Source organism: Delphinapterus leucas, chromosome 17, assembly GCF_059928025.1.
Source record: "Delphinapterus leucas isolate spDelLeu-1000000601 "Yukka" chromosome 17, BTC_Dleu_Yukka2, whole genome shotgun sequence".
NCBI lineage: Eukaryota > Metazoa > Chordata > Mammalia > Artiodactyla > Monodontidae > Delphinapterus > Delphinapterus leucas.
The window spans coordinates 77,853,808-77,873,516 of NC_143145.1; the positions used below are offsets into that span (position 1 = coordinate 77,853,808).

At 43.0% G+C, this 19,709-nt stretch overlaps 1 protein-coding gene across 9 annotated transcripts in view; it reads left to right on the top strand.

Moving 5' to 3' along the window:
- Window positions 1–19,709, top strand: part of LOC111185601 (aspartyl/asparaginyl beta-hydroxylase) — a 243,461-nt gene that overhangs the window by 195,342 nt on the left and 28,410 nt on the right. For 5 of the 9 annotated variants that reach the window (XM_022595311.2, XM_089899107.1, XM_089899112.1 and 2 more), the window contains 3 exons: window positions 4,042–4,133; window positions 4,502–4,635; window positions 16,503–19,420. In XM_022595311.2, coding sequence (XP_022451019.2) covers window positions 4,042–4,133; window positions 4,502–4,635; window positions 16,503–16,653 — 377 coding nt within the window. In that variant the 3' untranslated portion in view covers window positions 16,654–19,420. Of the gene's footprint in view, window positions 1–4,041; window positions 4,134–4,446; window positions 4,636–16,502; window positions 19,421–19,709 lie in introns of those variants that run through there. The other 4 variants (XM_089899108.1, XM_089899109.1, XM_089899110.1 and 1 more) reach the window with 3 other exon arrangements.

Below are 19,709 nucleotides of genomic sequence, written 5' to 3' on the forward strand. Positions count from 1 at the left end.
ACCTTATTTTGATTTTTTTCTAATTCCTGCTTTTATATTTTTCTTCCTCCTCATGTTCTTTTTGTTGTTTATTTTATCCGTTTTTTCTAAACTTTTCAATCAGAACTTCTTAGTAAGTTTATTTTCATTCTTTCATCTTCATTAATAAAAGCATTTAAGGCTATGGACTGATCTCTATATTTAGCTTTGGATACTTTCCTTAAGCTATAATTTATATTTTCACTTGTATTATTCCCCCCAGAAACGACTTCATTTTTATCTCAATTTCCATTTCGATTCAAAATAATTTAGAAGTGTGTGTCTGTGTTTTATAAGTATCTGTTTTCCAATCAGTTGCAGTCAATTAAATAGAAATTAATTTCTAGTTTTATTTTATGATCATAAAATAATACAACTCCCATAGTTGCTCTTTTAAGAAGTTTTATTAAGGTTCTTGGTGGTCTTTTGTTTGTGGTTCCAGGCTTCTGTGAGAAACCCAGTAACTGTTTTCTGGAAACAAATTTCACAGTTTAAAGAATTTTGAAGGCAGCTAGTATTGTAGCTTGCATAGAAGCAGGGTGGCACCCCTGAAGGCAGATGCCCTGTTGGCCTGGAGACAGAGGGGAGGGAATCCTGCAGCAGGAGGGGTCAGGAAGATGAGGGGAGGGAAATGGCGGGGTCGTTTCTTAGCCACACTGAGAGCTCAGATTCAGACAGGAGACCCATGAGGATCTGACTTGTGAAGACTTAGAGGTTGTCTAGCCTAGTTAGGAAAGGATGCTGCTGGAATCTTGAAGGCCTTGAAGCTATGGCTGCAAGCTTCATTTCTATCCATATGTAAGTGGGAATCATGGAAGTTCTCTAAGTAACCCAACCATTTCTGAAGTATATTTATTCCTTTTTAAATGATCAACGTTTTTGAGTTGGAGAAAAAAAAAAAAAGACCAAATCAACAAATATACATAACTAATTTTTCCCCATAGATGTTTTCAAATTGCTGTGTGAATGTTACAGAACATCTGTTTTGCTCGTTTATTGTTTTAACGATGAACGCTAAAACATAGTGTTAACAAATATGCCACACATGCACAGTCACGCTTTCTTCCAGAGCCCATGGGAGATGGTGCTAACCCATCCCAGTAGCCTTTCTGGATGAGCTCAAGCTGAACCTCTGAATCCTGCTCAACACAGTGTTCTAGGTAGCCACTGTCAACTGATCAGAGTTGTCATGCAAGATGAACCTATTGTCATCCCAGCACTAAAGCCTTGAAACTTCAGAGAGATACAACCCAGAACCTTTAAAAATCTCACCTCCATGATATCCCTCATAAAGTGTATTCTTCACATGTAGATGAAATATTCAGTTGATTCTTTCAGATTTGCATCAGCAGTTAGATCTCTTTCTGGGGCTGTTTTTCCCAAAGAAACAAAGTTTATCACTTCTTGAAAGTTACTTTAAACTGTGTGAGAAATAATAAATTAAAAACAAAACCACACTGAGTTCAGCTGCTGGGCAGTTTCCTCCTCCGCAGAATGGTTTGTTCTGCACAGTTATGTTCAAATCCAAGACGCGACATAGTGAAAATCATGCTTTAAAGCATAGCCTTTGGAGACTGAGGATCCCGAGTTGGGGTCCTGGCTGCACCACTTGTTAGTGTATGATGTGGGCTTGTTCCTGACTCTCTGAGTCTCAGATTCCTCAGCTGAAAAATGACGATAAAAATAGTGCCTCGACCGCCTGCCGATGCAGAGGACAGGGGTTCACGCCCCGGTCCTGGAAGATCCCAGATGCCGTGGAGCGGCTGGGCCCGTGAGCCATGGCCGCTGAGCCTGCGCGTCCGGAGCCTTTGCTCCGCAACGGGAGAGGCCACAGCAGTGAGAGGCCCGCGTATCGCAAAAAAAAAAAGAAAAAAAGAAAAGAAAGTAGTGCCTCGAGTATGGGGTTGTTACCAGGATCAGTGAGCAAAGGTCTGACATACAGAAAAATGATAGCGATTCTAGTTTTTATTACATAATAAGCATACATTATGTAACAGTAATGGAGACATCCTTAGGTCGCCGTTAAAAACATGGACTCGGTCCAGTTGGACTGGAATTCCCACTCTGCCACTTACCGTGTGACCTCTCCGTGCCTCGCTTCCTCTTCTATAAAATACGATTCTAATAGTATCCCCCTCCCTGGTGTGTAGGCATCAGGTGAGTGGTCCCTGGCCCGTGCTGAGCACCATGGAAGTGTAGTTGCGTTCCTAAACCTTCCCAATCAGATGTGAATAGTTAAAACTACCAACGGCAATCCACGAATGATAAGATTCCCCTACAGAGAATCTGTGTTTACAGACTAGAAAAGATTTATGTGGCTAAATGGCTAGAGATGTTCTCTAATTCACTCCTCACCAAGTGGCAATCCTAGTGACCCAATCTGTTAGGTTCCCCATTTATTAGCTATCATTCGGGTAAGACACACGTGTTCTCCAAGTGACACGTGCTCAGCCCTCACCACTGTGCCCGTGGGAAATCCAGACACCTCTGGCCGCTCCTCAAGGCCCCAGGCTTCACCTAGCTGCTGCCTGAACGAACAGAACCCACAACTGGTACTACCGCTAAGTCATCCCCAGATCCCGCATTTAGGACGGCATGGGAAGCTAGGGCTTGAACATTCTTTATGATGTCGTATACAAGAATCTGTTGGTTCAAACTGACATTATCATTAAACTCATATTCAATTAGTAACTAAAAACAGCAACTACCATTTTCCTCAAGAGACAGATTACTTAGGGAAAACAAATATAGAAGTTGTTTTCTAAAATATCGAGGTCCATTTGATTGAGGACACTGCCGTTAAGATACGTTCCTTGTTAACTCTCATTTTATTCTCAGTATATAATTATTTTAGGACACAACTAACATTAATTAAATAAAGTTGAACTCAGCTTAGATGTATCAGTACCTTGTAGGAATCCTGAATAGGGAATTACAATGTCTCTACCTTTTAAAAAAAACCCATTGTTTTCCTCGTCCGTGAGAGCAAATGATGCTGTACCTTCCTAAGCACATCTTTCTTAAGAAACAGTGATTTTGTCGATGGTGAAGGAATTTGCCTAGTCCAGGGTGCTTTAGACTATGTCCCAAAATCCGTGTTCTTGACCAGGCCCTCAGAGAAACCCCCATCTCTCAGAGACCTCTCCCCTCGTCACTGAAATCCTATTCTTATCAGCATACAAAGGATGACCTGTACATTGGAAAATACATTAAATTTCAATGAAAACTAATGTGTGGGTTAGTAGAATATAGTCCTAGAAAATGCACTTTTAGGTCAGAAGTGTAACATAAGCCATTTTCCTTCCTTGGGGGCTGGGGGGTGGATGAGTTTCCTGTGGCTGCTATAACAATGACCATAAATGTCCTGGCTTAAGATAACTCAGATGTTTTACGTTTACAGTTCTGGGTCTCACTGAGCTAAAGTCAAAGGGTCATCAAGGCTGCATTCATTTTAGAGGCCGCCCACATTCCTTGGCTGTGGTCCCCTTCCGTCTTTGGAGCCCGCAGTAGCCACTCAAGTCTTTCTCATTCTGTATCACTCTGGCACTGACTCCCTCTTCTACGTTTAGACCCTGTGATTACGCTGGGCCCATCCAGTTCATCTATGATAATCTCCTTCTTTAAAGGTCAGCTAATTAGTAATCTCCATGTCACCTGCAACCTTAATTTTCCCTTGCTACGTAACATAACCTATTCACGAGTTCCTGGGCTTAGGATGTGGTCTTCTTTAGGAGGGAGCCATTGTTCTGCCTGCCACAGGGGGAAAAATAAGTATTCAACACATGCCTTGTCCGTTAGACATCCTTAGTCAAATATGGTAGTCCAAGGCTGGGTGCAGAGCTCTGGTCCTTGCTGTGCCAGTCAGTGTTTATTGGAACAGGACAGTCTGTCTTCTTGTGTTTACTCGGCCTTCTCATTCTTACAGTAAGGAGGACAATATAGATTGTGTGTGGTCAAAACAGGATGAGTTAAAGCTTTACTGTGATTTGTTTCTAACAGTGGTTTTATCATTTATTGTTCTAGGAAGGAAAAATGAAAATGCCTGTAAAGGAGCTCGTAAAACCTGTTCTTTACTAGATAAATTCCCTGAGACGACAGGATGCAGAAGAGGACAGGTACCAAGAATGTTTTCTGTGCTGGGAAGAGCACAGTCAGTTATTAGGGGAATAAATGGGAATGTTCATGTTTACAAAGAAACGGTTATTTCCTTTGACCCACTGAATGCCTCTTTTTTCACTTGCTTTTTAATAAAACATAATGTCATGCCCTCGATGGCAGCACTGAGGGTGGAAAATGTTCAGTGTTTATAGCTTTGTGGAAAATGGGAGTCCTTATTTTTAGTTCCTTCACAAAGAAATAAGACGAGAAGATAAATTCCGAGTACTGCAAAGGCACTAATCTAAATTGACAGTAATTTTGTACTTTTAGCAGTTCTCCCACACCTTGGTAAATGGATGAACAGGGTGGTACATTTTCTGTGCAGATCAAATATTCCGTCATGCACCCGGGAACCCACGTGTGGCCGCACACGGGACCCACGAACTGCAGGCTCCGAATGCACCTGGGCTTGGTGATTCCCAAGGAAGGCTGCAAGATCCGGTGTGCCAACGAGACCAAGTATGTTTCCTCCCATCACTTTCTCTCTTACTCGTCACCTCTGAGGATGGATGTTTGTTACGACAAAGCTATGCTCGGTTGGATTATTTCTCCTTCTTTGTAACTGAAGTAGACTGGAGTGGGTGGTAATTAATCCAGCTTCTTAGTCGGTGTCCCACCTCTGCGCTTTCCGTTGATCTGGAGATACTCCCCAGTTCTAGGGCTGCCCTCCTTAATCATTTCTCCCCAGAGCATTCTTGTCTGATTCATGAGCCTTCTTGCTTCTCTTTCTAGATGGACAGACTTGCATTCAGTCAACTAACTCGTACTAAACCCTACACATATTACACATTTTGTTTATTGCTTTACACCTTGAACTATGCATCAATACAAAGAGTCACCTTCCTGAAGAAAACACCCTGTGATATTTATATGTCTTGCTCTAGAGGACACAGCATGGTGCAGTGGATGTGGCTGCCTTTTCAAATCCCAGCTGTGCCAACTAACCCTGTGTAACCTTGGCCAGTCACTTAATCCCCTGCAGCCTCAGCTGCTTACTTATAAAATCGGCAGCGTTGCTATCTGCTTTGCAGGATTGTTGTCCAGATTAAACGAAATAATGCCTACAAGGCACTTAGCCCGGGTACCGGCCTGAGAAGGAACGTGGTGAATGTCAGGGCAACTTCTTTTGATGCCTTTGCCTGTCCTGGTCCTATTACTCTGTTCCCCTGGAATGCCCGCCTTTTCACCCATCCAAAATTAACCTATTACTAAGATCCAATTTTGTTCCTAAAAAGGAACCTCTCCTTTGACTTCTTAAGAGTATTTACACGGTATATTCTCAGTGATTCTGCGTTTTATTTCCGTTGCTTTTTATTAATTGGTATATATTGGTCTAATATCTGGGACTGAGCTGTAAGTGCCTGGAGGGCAGAAACCAAGTTGTCTTCTCACACATGTATCACGGCCCTTGGTGGAGGTCTGCTGGAGGGGTGTTCAGGAGTGTACTGGTCGTTCGTTTGGTTATTGGCAGACACCTGCCTGCCCCGGGCCTGGGGTAGCAGCCCACCGTGCCGTGAGGGATTCTGAGATGACTCACATGGGGGTCTTCCCCCACCAGAGGTGTCCAGTCAGGGAGAAAACGCAGCTCGAAAGTCGTGAGTCATAAGAGAGGCTCAGGCAAGGATGCTGCAGGTGGTCGGTGGGCAAGCAGCTCATTTGCGCTGAGAATTGGGAAACTTGACAGTGGTGGCTTTTAAAGACAGGAAGGATTTGGACATTAAAAGCTGGAAGAGAGGGGCACTCGAGGCTGAACAGACAGCATCAGCATAGGCACGGAAGCCAAAAATTACAAGCCACGTGTGAGCAATATTGAGTGCTTTCAGCAACCAAGAGTGTGGGATACTGTTAAGAGGTAAACGGACCTTTAAATTCTGGTAAATTTTTCCAGAATTTATTTGAACATATATGATTCGAATCAGGTAACGCCAAACCAAAGGTGGTTAGGGGCGCTCCACCGGCACGTGCTGGGGGCCAGGTTTTTATAGAGGAGATGCTGAAGCGAAGCAAGGAGATTATTTGACTGGTTATAGTGTAAGCGGTTGCCTTGTTTGGGAAAGGCTGCTGGCTAATTGTGATTGGTCCTTCTTAAGTTTCACTTTCTCAGATTCCAGTGAATTGACTCCGGGGTAGGTTTTGCTTTGCTACGAGGCTGCCAAGGCATTAGAACACCTCCGTCTAATGGCCTCCTTGTTTCCTTACTTTAACATACGGAATGAGGTTGGAAAGTGAGAGAGTGGATTAGAAGCTAAATCATGGAAGGCTTTGAATACAAACTAGTGGGATCAGATCTCTTTTAGGAAGGCGTTCTGGAAACCCTGGGTGTGTCCGATGGGGCGTTTGGGAAGAACAGTTAACAGACTGCCACAGTAGCCCCACCCCAGAAGGGCAGGGATTGGGATCCTGGAAAGAAAGGGAGAGTAAAGAACAAAGGCAGGAGATGTGATGAAGATTGACTCAAGTGAGTCTCGAGCATGTGGGGCAAGGGAGGGGTGTCCATGATGATGCGGCGTTTCCATTTTGGTCAGTAGCGGGGTGTTGATGCTTTAGCAAATGCTGAGAGCTTGGGAGGCATGAGGCAGGTTAGGGGAACAGATCATGAGTCCGGTCTTCATATTATTTGTTTAAGTTGCTGTTGGAACACAGGAGTGGAAATATCCAGGAGTCTGCTGGATAGTGAGGTCTGGAGCTCAGGGGAGAAGTTAAGTGTAGACATAAAGGTTTTAGAAGCGGGCTTATCGGGAGGCTCTAGAGGAAACCTGAGAGTCCATGGCCACATCGACATTTCGGAGGCAGAAAAAGGAAAGAGAGCCAAGAAGGAGCTGGGGCAGCAGAGGGCAGAGCTGGGAGAGCCAGGAGGGGGAATCAGAGATGGCCAGACCGGGCGAAGTTTCTTCCAAGATGGAATGGAGCTCACCAAGCCTTGCTGAGCTCCGTTCGGGTCTACAGGGTCTCTCTGCCAAAGGGGAGAGGGGCAGGGGACCCAGGGAAAACAGAGGGGAGGTGGGAGTGTGCTGGGGAAGGCAGAGTTTGACGAGGTCAACTCCTAAGAATCACAGGGGCCGTGAAGATGGAGAAGAACTTCAGACCTAATTTAAGTATACCAACTTAGGGTCTTAAACTGAAGCTGGGAATGTGATTAGGGGAACTGTCAGCACCCACCAGAAGTAGGGAAGGGCTATAAGCCCAGCCCCGCCGCTCACTTGGAGGGTGATCCTGAATAAGAACATTGACTGGGCAGCCGCTCCATTCCCACTGGGCTAAAAGCCGGCCTCCTTCAGGTGGCAGTAAGTAGCTGCTGATAGCAATACTTTGCAGACGGCATAGTTTACAAGTTCACAGTGATTATTCAAAGGCACTTGCCAACACCCCGCCTCTCGTTGGGCTAGGGCGGCGGCTTTGCGGAGGATGGATTGTTTCACGCTGTCTCGTCCCCAGGGAGCTTTGAAGCATCGGTGCCCTTCCTCTCCCTCCTCAATGCTGGTCAGCCTCCTTCTCCACGTCCCTTCTATGGTACTTGTTTTATGTTGCATTACATTCTCATCCTTCATAATCCTTAACTCCAGGGTGGCCGGGTCAGGCTAAGTATTTCCTTACAAAAAGAGTGCTTTTCATGAGAGAAATGGGCCAATGAAATTGAAGCACTGTGCAGTGCTCCTAGTGAAAGTAGCTAGAGAGCTGAATGGTAGAGTCCGTTTATAAACTCTGAGGACAGAACGTGAAATCTGTATGTAATATGAAATCATACGTAATATGAAATCTGGGAAGTTTCACACTTATTATGGAAGCACTATTAGTGTGGAAACAGAAGCACACATACCAGGACATCAGGCTTCCTTGTTATGGGCAAGTGGGAGCAATTTTTCAGAGCTTCTCAACTTTTGAAGGAGTAGCAATTTGTGCCTGGTAGTTCTCGGGTATGGATCATCACACTGCGGTTGCTGCTAGCGGGCGTGCGTGTTGGTTAAAGATTCCATCACTGCAAGTCATAGCACGGCTCTTCCCATCTGAAGATGGGCTTGAAGGTATGCAGCTGTCTATCTCAATAAGTAAAATGACCATTTAAAATGAATAAATGCTTTCCGATGACAAAACTGATGCATGCCCCTGCTACATAATTTGTGGAACACAGAGAGGCACGATAAAGGAAGTAAGTGTTAGTTTTGGTTTGGGTCTTGCTCAGGCGCTTCTCAGGGCCTATGTAGTGTGTGTTCGTGATGAGGAAGCTCACGGTGGCAACATGCATCGTGCTTACTACGTGTCAAGCACGGTTCGAAGCCCTATGCATGCCTTCACAACAACCCCACGCAACGGGGAGTCTTACAATCTCTACTTTTCAGCTGAGGAGACTGACGTATAAATAGGCTGAGTAACTTCCCCAAGGTCACTCAGCTTAGCGAGTGTCGATATTTGTATCAGGGTCCTAGGGCTGCCGTAACAAATTAACACAATCTGGATGACTTAAAACAACGGAAATTTATTCTCTCACCAGTTTGGAGGCCAAAGTCCGAAATCAAGGTATGGTCAGGGTTGGTTCCTTCTGGAGGCTCTGAGGGGGAATCCCTGTCCCCTGACTCTCTCCTGGCTTCCGGTGGCCGCGGGCTCTCCTCGCTGCGTCCTGGCTCGTAGGCGCATCGCTGCCATCTCTGCCCCTGTCATCATGTCACCTTCTCCCTCCGTCTTCTGCCCTTCTCTTCTTTTCCAAAGGCGCTTACTGAGGACCTTCCTGGCGGTCCAGTGGTTGAGACGCCGCACTTCCAATGCTGGGGACACGGGTTCCATCCCTGGTCGGGGAACTAAGATCCTACATGCTGGGGGCATGGCCAAAAAAATAAGCAAATAAATAATTAAAGGCACTTACTGGATTTGGGGCCCAACCTAACCCAGAATGATCTCAAGCCCTTTAACTTAATTACAACTGCAAAGACCCCTTTTTCCAAATCAGGTTATATCCACAGCTTCCAGGGAGACATACTTCTGGGGGTGAGGGCCACCATTCAGCCCACTACAGTGTTGGAACCAAGGTTCCATGCCAGACAGTTTGACTTGAAAGGTTGTGCTTCTAGCCTCAATGCCATAGACCCACTTTATATATAGGTTTGGGGGCTTTTTGAGTTTTGTTCACAAGATTAGAATCATGCTATACTTATAAGGTGACCACTTTGAATGCTGGTTTTTGTTTCCAGACATCAGGGTAACAAGTAGAGAAGGCTGCTGGGGAGTCTCCATCTCTGAGGGTTTGTTCGTGTCCCCCTCGACAGGCCATGCTTTGCAGTCAGTAAAATGAGCTCATTAGCGATCTTGAGTCAGAGCTGAATGAACTTGAGTCAGTGGATAAACAGGCCACCGCTGACAAGTGGGAATAATTGTAATCCTCACAGAGTGGCCAAGGCGTGTGAGCTTTGGGTGATCCCAGAGACAAATCCTTTCTTCTGAGTCTCCACGAGGGCTTCTGGTACATGCTGGAACCATACCAAGGGAAAGAAGGGTGACCGTGCAGCTCTCCTGGAGACCCAGCCTCATTGCTTGTGAATCGCTGACCTGAAACGTTGCACAGGACCTATATGTAGCCAGAAAAGCATGTGTTGGCATGAGTGTCAGCAACAGACTGAAGAAATGAATTGGCAGTAAGTCATTTAATTCCTCTTTATATGGTTGTGGAAATAATGACCTTTTCTCACACACGTCAAGTATTCTATAATATATTTTTTCATTACTCTTTCAAGTTTCCTATTAGGAAGGTTGTGTGGAAGGCGTGCTAAAATATTAACAGTCAAAGAGAGACCGTTTTTTTTAATCCACCGTGAATTGTTCATAGACGTTATTTGTTATGTTTTCATAAAGGGTCCAAGAAGATAGTTCAAATTTTTTCTCATCATGTTATAGAAGCTGTGAATTACCAAATCATTTGGAACCAAATATTTTTGCCTCTTCTTCCTTTTTTGGGGAGGGGGGGTGTTTTTTGGTTTTTTTAGTCGTTTCCCTGAAGTCATAGATCTTCTGTTTCACAAAATATACCCATCTTCCATTCAGATTGTAATGTGACCTTTCCACATTACCTTATCCACCATTCAAGCCTGCCCATCTGGGACTGTAGGACCAAAAATGTCACTTTTAACTGGATGGGATGCTTCCCTTAAGGTTTGTTGTTAAATAGTGACGTTTCACGCTCTTTCTTCATTTACTTAAGCAATTTGGAGAATTAAAAACACCAATAAAGTTTCTTTACCCCTGTCCTGGTTAGCATGGGGTGTCTATGGCTATCCATACACACAGATGAATATCTATGTCTCGACAGGGAAACAGCACTTCCCACGTTGAAAACAGATTTTGTCCAAACATTTGTTCATTGAACTGATGGTTGAGAATTTGGAAAGTTGAGATCCATTTTGCTATGGCAATAATAAATGATGTGGAGGTTTCTGGGCCAGCCCCTAAAAGCCTCCTAACTCATGGTCTCTGTTAATAGGGCTCTAGCACCAGTGACTATTGGTTTTTTTTAACTTTTTATTTTATATTGGAGAATAGTTGGTTAACAATGTTGTATTAGTTTCAGGTGTACAGCAAAGTGATTCAGTTATACATATACATGTATCTATTCTTTATAATAATGTTTCTATGGGAAAACAGATCCTGAGTTTTCACTTCAGATTTTAACATCCTGTATCTTCATGAAAGTAAATTAAGAGCACCAAAGTCTCATGACCTGGGTTCAAATCCTGGCTTCCCCTCTTAATGAAGTGTAACTTTAGACAACTTGCATGGCCTCACTAAGCCTCAATTTCCTCATCTGTAAAATGGGAAGAATAAAAGTATGTCTTGGTGTAGTTTTGAGAATTAAAGTGATCTGTATAAATACATTCAGAACTGTATTTACAGAGTGTGATGTGGTAACTATGCTCAGTATTTTTGAGCTTTTATTGTGCTCGTCTCTGATTGCTGCAGAAATGGGGACTTCTGCCCCTTACCTCCCAGGGAGTGAGACCAAGCACTCCTGTACTGTCGGAGGTGGTCCTTGGAACCTGCAGTGCGCACTCTGGCGGGGATGAGGGTGGGTGCTCTAAGGAGACAGGAAGGAGGGGGAAACGGGAAGTCGAGGGTGTGCAGGGCCAGGGCTGGTGAAGGAATGGATCAGATACAGAGGGGGGCTATGATTTGATAGACCTGGGGCTGGGAGGGGTGCTGAGGCAGGGGGGCACAGCAGGGCACAGCGGATGGCCACCCCCTCCATTTCCCTTTGTGGTCCCGTGCCGCCACCCTGGAGAGGAGCCAGAGGCATCCCAGCTCTGTGACGTGGGGAGGTTTCCTCTCCCTCTTCCCTTTCTTTGTCCTCCCTTTTGGCTTTCTTCGCGATGTTACAGAGCCCTCTGCTACTGGGTAACCGAGGACCACGAGGGGGAAGTCAAAAGCTGTTACAGAGGCAGTGCAGGGGCTGCACAGCGGAGCCGAAGCCGCAGGCCCACTTGGAGGGGAGAGAATCCCCGCGGCAGCCTGGCTGGAACGAGCCCCCCCAGGAGGGGTGGAGAGAGATACTAGGGTGCATGTATACAGAACCTGTTGGGAAAAGAGCTTCTTTGTAATTTAGCCATCTTTTATTGAAATTACTATTTTGACATCCAACAAAATAGCAAATACCATACCCATTTCTCAGATGACAGTTTGTGAAATGTATCCTGTAAAGTGCAATATGAAGACTAAAGTCCCAGCCAACAGCTTGGCTCAGAGAATTAAGAGAATTTCCGAGCTGAAAGAAGCCTTAGAGGCCCTCCTGTCCTCCTCCATCATTGCACAGATGGGGAAACTGAGGCCCACAGGTGACATGCTTATCACAGCCACATGGCTAGTTAGCAGTGGTCAGAACAAGAACACAGGTGTCCTAGCTTCCAGAAAAATGCTTTATCCTGATAGATGGATAGATGATAGATAGATGATAGATAGATAGATAGATAGATGATAGATAGACAGACAAAGAAGATATGTGCATGTGTATTTCTGTATTAGGAGGAGAGAAAAAAGAGGAAGTGGCAATAATGCAGTTTTAATTTCAATTCCAGGATGTGCCAGGATTTCCAGTGCAGTCAGAAACTGAGGGATTTCAGTGGATCAGAATTGATAAGAGCTGTGTTAAAGTAGCCTGATTCCTGAGCCCTTTGACCCTTTTCTGTACTCCAGTCAGCCTGTTTAAATTCCTTACAGGCCACCTCAGCAGAGCAGCTATAGGCGCTGAGAATGTTTCCTAGAACCATGATCTTGAGCTAGAGGTTCAGCTGTAACGCAGCAAGCCCTAGTGCCTTTCTGCTTCCTCCACAGAATCACGGTGTCACCGCAGTCATCCGAACTGGCTTCCATGTGATTCCTTTGCTGAAAAATTAGAACAGCGTCACTTGTCTACCTCAGAACCTTTTAGCAAAGATCACTGAGATATAATCTATAAAGTTTTTAGGTGGAAAACTCTATAAGCTCGTAGCATCATTATTTAGCATTATTAATGGTGATGGTAATTCTATGACAAAATTATAGTTATTAGGCTTTATCTTGTGACCAGATATTCTTCTATCTTTTGACAAACCAGGGAGAGACGTTCTTCTCATAACAGTAAGAAATGCTAAAATTAAGCTGAGGTAGCCATCTGGGGATGGGGTGCAGCTCCCCACTGCTGTCCTGCCTTTCTGGACCCTCAGAGGAAGGCTGGGTGAGCGCCTCCAGGAAGACTTCTTTCCAAGGCTGCTCTGAAAATCTTTTCTCCAGAGGGCCCTTTTCTTGTCATAATTTGAGCATAACTTAAATGTATGTGGTGGAGATTTGCTCTCAAAGCGAGTAGCCTGAAAACTATTTTCTTTGCATTGCAATGAGTGTCTTTGTTTTTCACTCAGAAGAGGTGTAAGACCTTTGACATCTTTGAGCTCTGTCTCTTTTTGTTCTGGAAAACCTTCATCCTTTCCCAGACAGGTGACACATCTCTTGTTGAACTCAAGTCACTTTAGTCTGCATGTCACTTGGATGGAGTTTTATTGTCCTTCCCAATTAGGGCTGCACTTTTAGTCATTCTAGCTCTCATAAGTGATTGAAAGACATCATTTTTTACCTATTCAGAAGGTATCTACATTTAAGAATCTACAATAAGTAATTGAGTATCTTTACTGTTTTCTGGGAAAGTGTCTGAAAGAAAATAGAAAGGCAAGTATAAATCTAATAGAATTTTATGGCCCTAATGGAATCCAGCCCCTTGGAATACCTCCCAGATTTCATGTTTAAAAAATTGTTTAATCAGTGGTTTACACTAGTCCATATTTGACCCAGAATATCTGCAAAGCCACAACCCAGTGCTAACTTAAGTTCCACCTTTACAGGCACTGGTATGCCATGAATGAACCAGCGCTAAAAGCTTTTCCCAATTTATAAGGAATTTAAGTTAATGAATGGAATGCTTAAGGTTTTTCTCACATCCTGCATTCCTAAATCTTTGGCTTTCTTATACTTACCGTAATCTAGTGAAAAATGTCATTTTGTGCAAACTTAGAATGTTCAATTTAGTTGTCTTAATTACTTCCAGTACTTTTAAGTAGGTTCTAGACTCTCTACCACTCAGAAAACATTGAGAATCACTTGTCATTGCCGCACCAAGCGTTATGTCAGATTCTCTCAGGGAGTTTTGATATTGCACCCCCTGGGAAGTTTTCATTCTTCTCAAATAGAGGCAGATTACTCATAGGGAGTGATGCCAAAGTACTTTTGAACTTTCTGTATGAATTTGACTACTCTAGGTGCTGCATATAAGTGGAATCATACAGTATTTGTCCTTGCATGAGTGGCTAATTTCACTTAGCATAATGGCCTAAAGGTTCATCCATGTTGTAGCATTGTCAGAATTTCCTTCTAAGGCTGAGGAATATTCCATTGTATGTATAGACCACATTTGTTTATCCATTCATCTGTCAGTGGACACTGGTGTTGCTTCCACCTTTTGGCTACTGTGAGGAATGCTGCTGTGAACATGGATGTACTGTTGTTTTCTTTTGCATGCCCTTCCCCCCTTGTCTTCTGCCTGTATTGTAGGCTTGTCACTGACATTGCTTAGTCCCACCGATAACAAGACTGAGGAAATGACCACCAAACTTTATAAGCTAGGGATCATTTTGCTTCTTTTTTCTTGTCATTTTTTTCTTTTCTTAACTTTGCTTTTCTTTTCAAATTTGACTTTGCATGGTAATGAATACATAGTCAGTCATTTGCCCCTGAGTCTATATATTTTTGTCCTTCGTTACACTTGGATGGGACTCCAGTAGACCCTGACCCTTCAGAGGAATTGGATCAAAGAGCCAAGCAACTCATTTATTGAGTGCAAGACTTTAGGGTAGGTGGGACCTCCCCTGTGGTCCAGTGGTTAGGACTGTGTGCTTCCACTAATGGGGTTGTGGGCCCCATCCCTGGTCAGGGAGCTAAGGTCCCACAGGCTGTGTGGCGTGGCCAAAAAATAAACAATAAACTCGCAATTGCACAACATTGTGAATCAACTATACTTCAGTTAAAACAAAGACATCAGGGTAGGTGTGTGAGGCAGCGCAGGAGGTGGGGCTGGGGAGAGAATGGGTAGCAGAACAGGGGATTGGTTCCCAACTTCAAGGAGCCTTTAACTTGCAGATATTTGTTACTTCAAATTATTTGGAAATTTTAGTGTCAGATTCATTAATATGTCTCGGACAAATTTGTCTCCCACTTCACTGCCTTCCAACTCAGGACATTTGGCAATGACTGGAGACTTTTTTTTTTTTTTTTTTGGCTGCATTGGGTCTTCGTTGCTGTGCGCGGGCTTTCTCTAGTTGTGGCAAGCAGGGGCTACTCTTCGTTGAGGTGTGTGGGCTTCTCATTGCAGTGGCTTCTCTTGTTGTGGAGCACAGGCTCTCGGTGCGCAGGCTTCAGTAGTTGTGGCACGTGGGCTCAGTAGTTGTGGCTCGTGGGCTCAGTAGTTGTAGCTTGTGGGCTCTAGAGCACAGGCTCAGTAGTTGTGGCACACAGGCTCAGTAGTTGTGGCGCACAGGCTTAGTTGCTCCGCGGCATGTGAGATCTTCCCGGACCAGGGCTGGAACCCGTGTCCCCTGCATTGGCAGGCGGATTCCTAACCACTGCACCACCAGGGAAGCCCAGGAGACATTTTTGATTGTCACAGTTTGTAAGGGCGTGCTACTAGTATCTAGCGGAGACCAGAAGTGCTGCTAAACGTCTCACAGAGCACAGGACAGCCCCCACCCGCCGCCAAAACAAAGAATTACCTGGCAAAAATGTCAGTATTGCCAAGGTTGAGAAAGCTTGCCGTGTGTAACATTATCTAATTTAATATTGATTAATCACCAGGTAATGAACATAAAAAGACAAATCATTTCTCTAAGGAAAACTTCTTTATGATAATGCAACAGGTTGAAATCAAGCTAGCGTTTTCCTCCTATAATTTTAATTATTTGCTAATCCAGGAAGTAAAATTTTAAATACTTGAGAGGAATTTTGATATCTAGAAAAAATTTCCTAGTAAAAATTTCATTTCAGAAACATAACTTAGCATTTACCATATTGACAATTAATACCTATTCGAAAAAGAAGAAAACATTAGCAAAAATAATAAACTTTCCTTGGGTTTGAAAGTCATTGTATGATTGCGCCCTGCATTTTACTCTCTCGACTGTCTTATTTAGACTAACCATATTTAGATCTTAGCTCCTCTACAGATATCTTGTGAAGTAGTGCTGTCAGCCCTAAAGGATGTTTTGCAGCATTCATTTAAAATATTCCATGGATAGCCCACTTGCACAGCGTATAACATTAGGAGTATAAACAATCTGCCCTTCCATAAAATGGAACTTTAACAAATGGAATGGGTTGAAAAGAGAATCATTTGGAGATGCACAGACACCATGCCTATGGGACATCAAAATGCCTGAGACCCAGTCACTGTCTGTACTTCCACACCAATCTCTGAAATGCCAGGGAGGATACCATGGAGCCATTGACTGGGAGGTCACCTTGGGAATGAGCCACTAGGGCACACTTTTGAGTGCTCGCCCGACTAAACAAGCCTTGCCTAGGTTTGTACCAAGAATAAGTTTACCCTTATCACCAGTCTCCTGCCTTTTGTATACCTTCAGTGCTGAGCACGAAAGCTGATGTTCATGGTAAGAATCCTGAAATTCTTTCTTAATCACCGAGGAAAGAACACATCCTGTGTTTCACTTACCTGGTCCTATTGCAAAGGTTATCATGAGAGAGCCTTCCTGAACACAGACGTGGATTGATCCTCAGGCATCTGAATCACAGGCTTCCATGCTTTTCTGTTCCAGGACATGGGAAGAAGGCAAGGTGCTCATCTTTGATGACTCCTTTGAGCATGAGGTGTGGCAGGATGCCACGTCTTTCCGGCTGATCTTCATCGTGGATGTGTGGCACCCCGAGCTGACACCCCATCAGAGACGCAGCCTTCCTGCGATTTAGCATTTTGTGCAGGCTCAGGACACGCTGGAGAGAGGCTGCCTCTCTGGTTCAGTCACCTTGGATGTGGGCATAGACGTTCAAACACCACAGCCCTTAATTCCCTGGATTTGCAGCCTGAAAAATTCTAAACCTCCTCCGAGGGTTGGATGACACTAAAGGGAATATATGCCTCGCTGCAATTCTTTTAGAAAATACCTGCGGTATTTCATCCATGACAGCCCCCATCTGATGCCTGTATTCCAGGTGAACCCATGATAGCTTCTACCTTGCCGGCCAAAGATATTTTTTCCACTTACAATAGGCAAAATCAGTGTAAATGAGAGTATATGTAGAAACTGTAAATGGATTGCTTTAGTTTGTAATTTTTCTATGCAATTATATTTTTCTAGGGTAGCAGGATGATTTTGTCATCACACACTGCTACTTTTTTGTTGAGTTTAATGGCAAGCTGTATAAACGCTTTAGTTCTGCTTAATCATAACTTTCCTGGTGAACTCAGACGTCCCTCTTTTAATTATTTTTAGTAAAAGGCACTCATATGAAAAAACGATTCTATTTTCCTAATACAAAGGAGAAAGACATAATTAGGCCAATGTCTTCATGAACCGTACTGCTCCCTACCCATTGAGTCTCTTTGCTTTTTTGTCACCATTAAGAGCTCATGTCTTAATTTCTCTCCTCGCTATGTGAAGGGTGGAGATACTGTCAAAATGGTATTTCTTTCTAAGAGGAACTTTTTACACTGAAGAAGGACTTGGAGTCATTTTGTAATGAGTTATAACAATGACGCATGTAAATTTTTTTGATGTCAAGCACTAGGCATTAGAAAGCAAAAAGTAAAATTTCTCCAAGTGAAAATTTTCTCTTGGGATCAGGTAGATAGGGGGCTGCTAGGACACCTGGCTCCTGGTCACTTTGCGTCTATGAAACAGGGCTGGAATCCAGAGTGTTTTCTATTGGGGATCCTTGTGAGTGATGAGGTTGTTGAAAGGATTCCCATCAAAATTTTGTAAAACTATGAAGGATGGCAGAGTGGAAGCCCAAGAATATGCCAGGATCTCTGTCCTGCGTGTAGGATGTAAAAATCGCTTTCCTCTTTGAAATTGTTTGGAAGACTCTGACATCTCCCTGGCTTGAGAAACTTCTGCCATTTGAGCTTCACTTTGAGATGGCAATCATTATTGATAGTTCAGCTTTAAAATTTCCTACTGCATAGAAAGAACAGTTGCCTACACGTTCCGAAGATGACCATGTCATTAATTTAGTGGAATATTGATGCATTAAATTTTGTGTTTTTTAAATCAAAGCTAACTAGAAATGTTAGCTATAAGAATGTAATGATATTCATGCACTGAATTTTAAGCCAATATGAACAAAAATGCTGGAGAAATGACACATAGGTTACCAGATTTCATTCGCAGGTAGAAAAAACACTTGTGCTTTCTTTTCCATTGAAGGACAAAGAAAGATGCTTCCTTTATCTTATTTAGAAAACATTCTATAATATTGAAATGAACCCCCTTTGCTTGTCTTTAAGGACTTCAGCTTCCAGTCAAAGAGTTTGTAAAATATTTGTCCTCTTTCCTTCTGTTTTGCCAATGTTGAAAAATCTCACTAAAATAGATGAAGACGCATGTGAGGAAAAATGTCAAAATTAATTACCGAAATCCAGAAGAAAAAGCAAACTCTTGAAAAATAAAAAAGCATTTTGTGTCCTTCAGTATTTATTGAACAGAAGAAATGACTGACAAAGAACAATACAATCTAGTGTTCGTGTGGTAACATTCATGTCACTTACTGAATTTGGCTCTTGTATGTATATTGCATACACATAAAGAAATTCAAAGTGTAAGTTGTCACTGTTGAACCATCATCTCTGATTCGTTTAATGAAATCATGGAATAGAGTCAAAACTAGCTCTTAACTTAGTAATTATAGTATGGTATTTAAAATCGGGTCACTACAGGATTCTAAATACTGCCGATTGGAAAGCCAGAGCTATTACTGCTGCAAAATGTTGGCCATAATAGACTCCAGTAGCATTTGAAATACTGGATCCCACAACTATTTTATAAACTCAAGTAATAAAATGGGTTTTCCAATTCGCTTTAATTCTTCGTCTTTCTTCCCTGTGTTGTGGTATATAAGAAAAGTGTGTCAGTCATTGCATTGGTAGAATTATTTCAGTGTTATTTTTTTGTTATTTGAAATGTCTACACAAAATGAATTGGTTTTATTTATACTGCGATGCAATTGGTTGAGAAATATTTTAAATTCTCTTTCAGTTTTATTTCAAGGGTGGAATACAAAAATCACTTCTGTTATTATTTTCTACCAGTAGAAAAAAATTAAAACACTAGATCCATTGAGAAAGAGACGTAATACATGATTAAGATTAGTATCTATTGAGGGTGATTATGGCCGGTTGAATCACCTCTTTCCTTTGAATTTTTTAGCCAACAAATTAACCCTCCCAAGTACTTAACGTGTAAAATCATATTTTACTGCTCATTATCAACTAAAATATTTTTTGTTTGACATTGAGCACCAACTGGTCATACTAATGAAGGCCCATGTCATGCAGATGGCTGGGAGAATAAGAGATAGCTAAGAACATACACCTGGTTTTGGGAAACATGGCACAAATAAGGATATCATATCTTATGATAATCTGCTTATTTTTTATCTGATTTCCTTTGAATGGATAGCTGGGGACTCCATTTCTAAGGATAATAAACAAAGAAATAAAGTGATCTTTGGCATTTCATCCTGCATTCCTGGTCTTTTCTTATTTTCAGTTCTTTCATATTTCACCATCCTTAAGGGTCTTCCTCCATGATTGATACCTACCCTCTCAGCAACAGCCAGGCCCTTTCTCCACACCTTTAACTGGTTGCAAGAGGAGGTGAGGGGACGTGGGGAGCGGTGTGATGCTTTTGTAGCACTTTTCTTTTCTGTAGTGACCCAAGTGAGGCAACTTGAATGGATTCATTAATCAGTGACATATATTTTCAATGAGACCCCCCCCACCCTCTAGAGACACACATCCCCTGTGG